Genomic DNA, 10,000 nt, shown 5'->3' on the forward strand with positions numbered 1-10,000 from the left:
TAAAAAGAAGAAGTAAATAATCTACTTTTATAATTAAAAAAGAAGTTCGTTAAGTATATGCATGTTCTGTTCCAGCCTTAGGTCGAAGTTACTACACTTACGCCTTCGAGCCGTTCCATCCTCTCCCGGGCAAAACGCCAGCATGGAAATCTCCCGACGAAGCTGTCCAAATAATCCAGTCAGGTGAATAACAAATCGGTTGTCTTGGTGGGCTCAGTATGCATTTGCTTCTTTAGTTCAGCTTTTAATCAGATTGCATGTGTTATTTCCATGTCTGGCAATGGAAGTTCTATTTGTGATCCGACCTCGGTGTATGCACTGAGCAAGACTTGTACGTCACATATATTTTGTCGTAACTCTCCTACCTCTTGTCGATGCCAATTGAAAAACGATTACTACCAGTCGCATCCTGACCTGTCAATCCTTGGTAGGGTTCAGATCATATTATTTGCAAGCCAGACTAAGCTGTTAATGCACAATCAGCTAACCAGCTAACTGTTTGCCTGGCATTCTTCAACATTAGTGATTGGCTGGCTTCCAATGACTTTCCTTTAGACTCTGCTGTCTTCACTCTTTAAATTCATTTCTAGGAATGAAAGTTTTTGTTCATGGGGGCGCAGCAACACCTGGTCCACTACTTGATGCATTGGCAAGGAGAGGACAAGAAGCTCAGTTAAAGGATGTAAAGTTAATTCATATCCACACTGAAGGACACGATCAAGTCGTGTCTCCCGAGTTTGAAGGTAAGCTTTAAATGATTGGAGGCTCGTAGAGGGGGCATTGAGATTTTCAGCGGTTTTGGCCATAATTTCTAGATACCCTGCGAGCAGAGTCTCCTTTCATCTTTCTAGATCAGTCGGGAAGAGGAAGGAAGACTCTGCCAACCGCCTCAACATTCTTTGATTTGCCACTCGTCCAAAGAAATGGATGAGTGACGTTCCAGTTTCGACTTGTTAAACGTTTTTTTGTGTGTGCATGATCAGTTGCCATGCGCCTTTAATATTTTTTGAAATTTACAACAGCGCAGCAATTTTTAACTGTCTATTAAAATTCCCATGAGTATTTCCCCTGTATGTCGGTTACAGAAACTAGTCTGCCAGAAACCTATAAATTTTCAGTAAAAAAATGATATGGCAATTTAAAAGACTAGTGTGAACTATCTTGAATTTCCAAGGAAATGATTCCTTGGTTTTTGAGTGTTTACCAGAGTTGTTTGAAGATATGACCTGACTGTTTTTTTTTTTTCGTTCTGTGATTTGCGGTTTTTGGTCAAGCGTGACTGACACTGAATAACTTTGAATTTTAATGCCATGCTCAATATGAAATGTTGAGGCGGCTGGCAGTCATCCATCATATTCCTGATTAATTTAGGAAGATCGAGTCTTGGAGTCAGTGGGTTAAAGAAACCATGCCCCCCTCCATACCCCCCTCCTCATAAATGTAAAGCCTTATACACTGTTACTTTGTCTGCCTTGCATTCAAATAGGTTCATTATTTTTCTTGATTGTAGGAATTTTTAGAAGCAATTCCTTGTTCACTGGTGCCAATTGTCGCAAAGCTGTGAATGAGGGTCGTGCTGATTACACTCCTATCTTTTTGAGTGAGATTCCTCTTCTTTTCCAACGCAAGATAATTGATCTGGATGTTGCTCTGATACAAGTTAGTCCACCTGATAAACATGGATTTTGTACACTGGGTCCAAGTGTTGACTGTACAAGATCTGCAATACAGAATGCTAGGTATATTATAGGTAGGTCATTCAAGTGGGAGTACATCCCACTGTGCTGTTACTGTAGAACTTGTGTAATAATAAAGGGTATGTTGATCCAGTTAAAAATAAGTATTTATATGTAGGGACCTTATCCAAACAACATTGATAAAAATTGAGAAATACAATCTTGATACAGAAAACTACCGGTATGTATTATATAAATCACAATGAAAACCCTTGCTCTTTCGAGTGGAGAAACTTGTGATCATGGCGGTAATGGTAGTGATGATGACGATGATGGTGACGATGAGATTGATGATGTCAATTTTTTTTGTCAATATTTGTGCACAGGACTTGTCAATCCCCGCTGTCCTCGCACCCATGGTCCCGGCGGAATTCATCAGTCTCATCTTGATGTACTGTGTGTTCATGAGTTCAAACTTCCAGAGCTCAAGGTCAAACCAGAGTCCCCAGAAGAAGCTAAAATTGGTGAACTGATTGCTAACAACCTAGTGGAAGATGGTGCCTCACTGCAAATGGGTTAGTGATTTAGTATGATCATAAAATACTGTAAGTCAATATTTTATTCCAAAATGGCCGCCATTTTAGTACTCTTTTGTTTGATTGCAAAATGGCCCTTTCGGCCTTGTTGACGGTTAAATATTCTTTTCAATTTACATTTAAAAGAAAGGCCAAAAGGGCCAATTTGCAAGAAAACAAAAGAATACTAAAATGGGGGCCATTTTGGAATAAGGTGTATGGCTAGCAAAAGACCCAATTATGGTGGGCTTGATTTGTGTATCTCTGAGTCCATAATTCCCAAGTGTATTTTTCCTTTTTTTGTTTGGGGTTGACTTCTACTCTAGGGAACCTAATACTATACAGGTAAGTCCTAGACTCCAAGACAAGTATAACAATCACTTTTTTTTCACCCAATGGGTTTCTGCTTTATTGCACAACTACCCAATGATGACTGACATTGCAGATGGTTTAGGGATCAATGACATGTAACTTTGCATTTAGAGTTGGGCATCGAACCCAATAAGGTGAATGGTGAATCCCTCACCTCTTTGCCAATATATCCTGATCCCAATGCATACTTTTTTTTTTACTATTTACTCTAAAGGCATTGGGTCCATACCAGATGCATGTCTCAGTCGAATGTTGGATCATAAAAACCTTGGTATTCACTCAGAAATGTTTAGCGATGGTGTTGTGCCTTTGGTTGAGAGAGGGGCAGTAACGAATGCTTTCAAGAAGGTGCTGCCTGGTCGATGCGTTGGAAGTTTTGTCATTGGCACTGAAAAGGTGTTCGAGTTTATCGATCAAAACCCCTTTGTTGGTGAGTGTTTCAACGAAGCAGGAGTAGCTATAGTTTGATTCATTTTTGTCAGTTTTAGAAATATTTACAGCAGTGTTGAACAAACTTGAATTCGTGTAACTCTGGTTTTCAGTGCAAGTCGAGGTGAAAAACCTGTGAAATATTGATTAGTTTGCTTTTCATGTGAATGGAAACTAATTCTAATTGGATTTGCCAGGAAAAACGAAGTCTTAAGATGCGTTCTATAATTAAACAGTAGAGGCACAGCTCAAGGAATAATATTTATTTATTTTACAGAGAAGGATATACCTATTCAGTCCTTGGGATGTAAATTTCAGTTATGTTATTGATTCTTTTTAAATAAAGTAGATCTGAAGGTGGGTTTTTGACAATGCGGAACTTATAACCAATAGGCATACTTGGTCACTAAAAACTAAAAGCAGTGTTCCTCTATGAGGTGTCACTACACATTGCCTTGTTGGTGCATCGACATCACACACTTGCAGACAGTTTGGGAGACGTCAACAACTTTTGTGGGATTATTGAACGCAAATCCCATTTTTGTCCCTTATATTGCATCCTTGTCCCATTTTCTGCAGTTGTTATTAATGTTCAATATTTTTTCATGTCCCGTTTTTCTTGTCTTGTTGTTTTAACTATTCTAGTGATGCTGGACGTTGGTTTTGTTAACTTGGTCTCAATCATCACTCAGAACCCCAAAGTGACCGCGATAAATTCCTGTATCGAAGTGGATCTTACTGGTCAAGTTGTTTCTGATTCCATTGGCACGAGATTGTACTCAGGTATGATGGTAGCGCATATTCTAATCGTAATCATATTCTAATCACTGTCACATTTTTAAAGGATTCCTGCAAGGGAGCTGTTAGAGAGATGATTTAGCAACGCGTTTACCGCAAATTCCAGGTCGTTTTCAAGGCTGTTGCCTAACAGGAGCCCGGTAGCCTGGGGCTCCCAAAGAATAGCTCTGGGCTCCTTAATTTTTCACAGCAACACCTTTTACTTCATATGTTGGGCTCCTAAGTTCTCAGCGTTTAGCTCTGAGGGCCCCTTTAAAATTTTCTTAGGCAGCAGCCTTGCGTTTCGCCGAATAGCCTATTCGCACTAAGCCAGTTCGCCCGAAGTGACAACCCGCTCGCCCGATACATAAGACAGTCGAACATACAGTCGGACAGCCCCACATACAAATACATGCAAAAGGTGATGGCCCTGCCCTTTCTACCAGAAGCTGATATCCCACCCATGTTCCAGCGTCTCAGCGACAGCGCCACCACCACGACTCTTCGGGAACTAGTCAAGTACGTAGCTGACACCTGGGTTACCAGCACAATGTGGCCTCCTTCCTGCTGGTCCGTCTACATGCTGCCCATTAGGACGAACAACGACATCGAGGGGTGGCACCACAGCCTTAACCGAAGGGCAAACAACCGCATCCACTTACCCTTCTATCTGTTAGTGGAGCTGCTGCACTAGGAAGCCAGGCTCGTATCGATCCAGGTAAAACTAGTGTCTGACGGCAAGGTTTCCCGTATCCAGAGGAGAAAGTACCGCTTGTTGCAGTCGAAGATTTTCAAGTACTGGGAGGACTACAACAGCAGTGAGATAACAGCCCGCCGTCTGCTGAAGCTGTGCAGTTACATCAATGACCCTACCACCAGATGCTGAAAGCCCAACTTACAAACGGCTCTTTCAGGAGCCACCGGCCCCCTGCCGGGGGCCACCAAACCTGAAAAAGTCATGATCAATAAGAATTTAGTGTGGTTTCTTCTTGTATTCTTTTTTTGACTAAGTATTCAAAAAAAACTCATGCAAAGCCTTATGAAACAATTACATAAATGCAAACAAAACAGCGAAGCCAGCAATAACAACTGAAGCCAGTTCTCAAAAAAATATAGTTATTGAGAGTCATCAATCCTATTAGAACTGTTTAACTTATACGAACTTCAACGCGCGCGGACAGAGTAGTGTTGCCCTAGACAACGGAACATTTATGAAATCACGTCACTACTCGACTACTAATTCACCTCGGCTACTTTACTCTCATTCGAACCGCTAATTCACCTCGGCTACTTTACCCTCGTTCGAACAGCTAATTCGCCTCGACTACTTTGCTCTCGTTCGAACAGCAAATTCACCACGACTATTTTACTCTCGTTCGAACAGCTAATTCACCTCGACTACTTTACTCTCCTTCGAACAGCTAATTCACCTCGACTACTTTACTCTCGTTCGAACAGCTAATTCACCGTGACTACTTTACTCTAGTGTTTGGTGGCGAGGTGACTTCGAGTTGGTTGGTGGCGAGGTGGTTTCTTGGTGGCGAGTTAGTAGGTGGCGAAACTCCGTGGTGGCGAGATGACCGGATACCGAAGCTCTCACCGCGACCACTCTCGTACGCGACCAGCTCTATCTTGTTGCGACCACAACCCTTGGCGCTGAGAATTTGAAAGAATGTGGCAGACCTGCACGGTCTCCCATTTGTGAGTTTGTGGTCACAAATAATTATGAAAGCGCGCTTCAACGAGCATGTACTCGAGTGATTTACGCCTCTTGTATGATCTGTAAGGAGGTTTCTTGAATATGTTTGCCAGCAATGGCTGGTTTTCAATAAAACTCGTCTGAGTTGCGCGTCAGTATTTCTTGAAGATTTGACACTGCTGGGTTGTATGTTGTGACGAATCAATATGGTACAAATTTTGTCGCCGGGTTTAGCTGTTTGTTTAAGAACCGACTGCTTAGGATAGCCTCGCTCTTCAAGGCGGGCTTTCATTGTTTTGGCTGGGAATGATTTGTGAGGATATTTTGGCATATGTGAATGTGAATAATGAAGTTCCCCTTATCTTCTGTACCATCGATAGGAATTTACAAATCCAAGACACTTTCTAATCATTTAAGTCTGTTGAAATATAAAGCGACCAGCTCTAGTAGCAATCGCTTTTTCGGTTTCCCTGGGTGGTCGCTTACGAGAGCTTCGACTATAACATAACTAATAGCAAACACAATTCAAAGTTTGGCTAGATTCTAGAATACCCGGCCACTAAGATCTGGAACTGCTCCCGCTGTCCCGCAGTATTCTTCCGATTATACAATTGTTCGCGCCCGACAAAACACAGTCCCTAATAACGAACTCAACGCAGACGACCAAAGAAACACTCGATTATTACTCGTTCTAAAAGAGTTGCCCCCGAACGAACGCAAACCAAAAAGAAAGAACACATCAATTAATACTCGATGTGTACTCGTTCTAAACGGTAGCACTAGTTATAGAATCACTGAATTTCATTTCGTTTACGACTGCGGGAGTGCGTGACCAACATATTTATGCCGTGAAAAAAAAAAAGGCCGGGTATTCTAGAATCTCACCCAAAGGTCAAAGTTTCTCTCTCCAAAGTTCCAGCATGTAGTCGGCTTGGCAGGATTAGCTTGGCAGGATTAGCTTCTGTGTGAATGAGACCACAATTGTGTATAACAACTAGAAGTCAGGCTACTTAGCCAAGTACTGGAGCTTCACTCAAAACTCAAAACTCAAAACTTAAAAATCAAATTCGTACATACACGAACCAGCGTAATCTTTCCGTATTAGTATATATGACACAAGCATTTACTCAGCAAATAAAGTTTGTCAAGCGCGCGCAACGCAGGTTGATCGTTGTGTACGAAACATGCTCAATTCGGTTGCCCGAATAGTCCGGGAAACACTTTTTCAGTTCGGGCGAATGGACTTTCATTGTGGGCGAAACGACAGCAATTCAAGTGGCAGAAGTTAGGCTAGAATTTCCGTTTTTTTAAAAAAAAGCAAAGAAACTTGTTTTGATTGCAGCGCGTTTCTTGCCTGTTAACCGCAGATTTCGAACAACTTCCAAAACAGAGAAACAAGTTAGAATCAGATAATTTTCTTACTTTTATGACGGCCTTCCGCCTCTACGATATAATAATAATAACTGCCGGAATGAAGTGGAGCAGAGATATGAACATTCCTGTAATGGAGTGCTACTACCTGAGTAAGCCAGTTGGTGAAAGTGGCAGACGAGTCAGAGGACACAGAAAGAGAATGCATGCTGTCTGGAAGGAAGGAGGTTTACCGAAGATAACAGAGTAGAGACTATGTGATCAGGCTAGAGCTATCAGAAAGAATGAGTGGTTTACTTCCGTCTAGATAGATGAATAAGGAGCAGAATGACTACAGTCGATGAAAAAATAGAGGAACAGGGTGCCGGGGGTATAGACAGAGCGACAGAACTGACATCTTGTGGAAAGACACTTGGTTTAGTTGATATTAGACGGGGGATCTTTCAAGGAAACATCCTGTCCCCCCATATCTTCGCTGTTTAATGCATGGTACCTTTGACCAAGATCAAAGCTGGATATACCTTAAGAGATGTCAAAATAAATCACTTGTTCTTAATGGACGACTTGAAGGTCTATGGGAACAATAAAGCAGGGATTGAAAACCTTGCATCTACCGTACAGTTGATTGGCCAAGACATAGAAATGGAATTTGGGATAAAGAAATGTGGTGTTGTGTAGCTGGAGTGGGTGAATTTGTGTAAAAGTGAGGGTATGAAGTTGATGACTGGTTAAAAGTATCTACAATTGTAGGCGTTCTAGAGTTGGACAAGTTCAAGGAGAGGGATATGAAAGACATATTTCGAACAGAGTACTTAAGGCGGTTCAAACTTGTCATGGAATCTCAGCTCAGTAATAAGAACAAGATCAAAGCAAACACTTGGGCTGTGTCGCTCATGAGGTATGGAGCAGGAACAATTAAATGGAATAAGGAGGAACTTCAGAAAATAGATAGGAAGTCTAGAAAAATCATGACAATGAATGAGGAGCTGCACCCAAGAAGTGACGTTACCAGAATATACGTACCCGTAAAGAAGGGAGGAAGAGGCCTGATTAGTTGTGAGAGCTGCGTGAGGGAAGAAGAGAATAACTTGGAATGAGCTGGTATGTGAGAAATAGTGAAGAGGCATTACTCAGGAAAGTTGGAGATAGTAATGTATTCAACATCTCAGAGGCTGTGGATCCAAAGGAGTACAAAGTGAATGAAGCAAACGAGAAGGAGAATGAATGGAAGTAGAAAACAATAAATGGGAAGTATGTGAGAGAAAAGGAAGGTATTGACTGGGATAGAACTTGGCAGTGGATTGCAAAAGGAGCTTTGAGAGGATGTATTGTCGCCCTGATATGTAGCGCCCAAGAACAAGCTTTGAGAACAAATTATATGAGATTTCATATTGATCACACAGCAGAATCCCCTTTGTGCAGAATATGCGGAAGTAAGGGAGAAACGGTGGCCCATGTGGTGAGTGAGTGCGGTAAGCTGGCGGAGACAGAATGTAAAGAAGGCTCAATAATGTGGCGCGCTATATTCACTGGCAACTTTGTGGTAAATGTGGATTGGAAAGAGCTAATAGCTGGTAAGAACAGAAGCCCGTTGTAGTGCCTGTTGTTATTGGGGCCCTTGGAGCCGTATCAGTCAACTTTAAGGAGTACATGAAGCGAATCGGCGTGAATGTGAAGTTGGAAGTGATTCAGAAAACAGCATTGCTGGGGACAGCAAAGATACTAAGGAGGGGAAGTACTGTCCCTGTAAGAAGAAGGAAAAGAGAGACGTGGGACCCGTGGTGACTTGTTGTAACCCGCTCTGAATATCCTGCCGGAGTCTACAAGGAATGGACATAATAATAACAACTTTATTTAAGTGTCAATGGATTTAGCACAAGAGCACTAAGTAGGGACACTAACGAAATTAACTCGAATCAAATCATTTGAAATCAAATATTGGTTTTTGTGGAGAGGGGAAAACCGGAGTACTCGGAAAAAATACTGTCAAATCCATCATCAGAATAAAAAACCAACAGCAAACTTAACCCACATGTGGCCACGAGTCCGGAATCGAACCCGAGCTGCATTGACGGGGTGGGTGAATGCTGCAGCCACTACGCCATTGCTGCTCCCCCACCCACCTAATTCGAGAATTTGATTGGTTATTGCATAATTTGATTGGCCCGCTGAATACCTAAGATCAAACATAACATCAATATTGAAATTTGCCACAATACGAGATTATATATTGACTTCAAAATATGCATTAAGGGGCGAGGAGACCTCTAAAAACTGTAATGGTTGCCCTATTGTTTAAACAACAAGGCAACGACGATACGTCACAATGATTCAAGATGGCGGCGCCCGGGAATTTCGAAAACCAAAACGAGCGTTTTTGAAATTTATTTATTTCAGATACAAACCCTTTCATTGGAAAAATTTGAAACGATGTTTATTGTAATCATTATGTTCTGTGGTTTAACGATATTTTCTTGTTTTAGTGGAGGTACCCTTTAATATAAATTACTGCTTTTAGGTGTTGGTGGTCAGATCGACTTTTTACGAGGTGCAGCCCTTGGGGAGGATGGCCAAGGTAAACCTATCTTAGCGCTGAATTCTGTCACCAAGAGAGGCGAGTCGAAGATTGTACCTTTCTTAAAACAAGGTGAGCTTAGTCGCCAAAACAATATATGAATGAGATATCGAGTTTACGTCAAGGTGTAATATAAATAAAATACTGAATTCTATCAGCAGTGATGCAGAACTATCCCCTGAGTGTGCTATCTTAGTTTTCCCGGTCATGTCGCTGACAGGTTAGCTTCGGTAGGGTATGACCGCTAACCGGTTGCTCAGCTGGTAGAGCATCGGGCTGTCGCGCGGAAGGTTGATCCTTAAAGTAACTGAAGAGAAAATGCTGCCTAAATGTAATTTCATCTGTAAATATTTAGACTTTCAAGTCTTCGCAGATAAGGAATATAATCCGTAGTCCCCGTGTCACAAATATCCTTCTTGCTCATAAGTTCCCTGTAGGACGTTAAAGAACCCACACACTATTCGAGAATAGGAGGGAACGGAGCCCGTGGTGATGTGGCTGTCCTATTCTCTTTAGCATAAGTGCC

At 41.8% G+C, this 10,000-nt stretch overlaps 1 protein-coding gene across 1 annotated transcript in view; it reads left to right on the plus strand.

Annotated features, from left to right (window-relative positions):
* LOC137979219 (4-hydroxybutyrate coenzyme A transferase-like) overlaps positions 1 to 10,000 on the plus strand; it is an 11,597-nt gene that overhangs the window by 327 nt on the left and 1,270 nt on the right. Inside the window, exons 2-8 of the mRNA XM_068826423.1 lie at positions 76 to 183; positions 591 to 743; positions 1,511 to 1,750; positions 2,063 to 2,251; positions 2,838 to 3,053; positions 3,698 to 3,835; positions 9,418 to 9,546. Coding sequence (XP_068682524.1) covers positions 76 to 183; positions 591 to 743; positions 1,511 to 1,750; positions 2,063 to 2,251; positions 2,838 to 3,053; positions 3,698 to 3,835; positions 9,418 to 9,546 — 1,173 coding nt within the window. The remainder of the gene's footprint in view (positions 1 to 75; positions 184 to 590; positions 744 to 1,510; positions 1,751 to 2,062; positions 2,252 to 2,837; positions 3,054 to 3,697; positions 3,836 to 9,417; positions 9,547 to 10,000) is intronic.

Source organism: Montipora foliosa, chromosome 12 (assembly GCF_036669935.1).
Source record: "Montipora foliosa isolate CH-2021 chromosome 12, ASM3666993v2, whole genome shotgun sequence".
NCBI lineage: Eukaryota > Metazoa > Cnidaria > Anthozoa > Scleractinia > Acroporidae > Montipora > Montipora foliosa.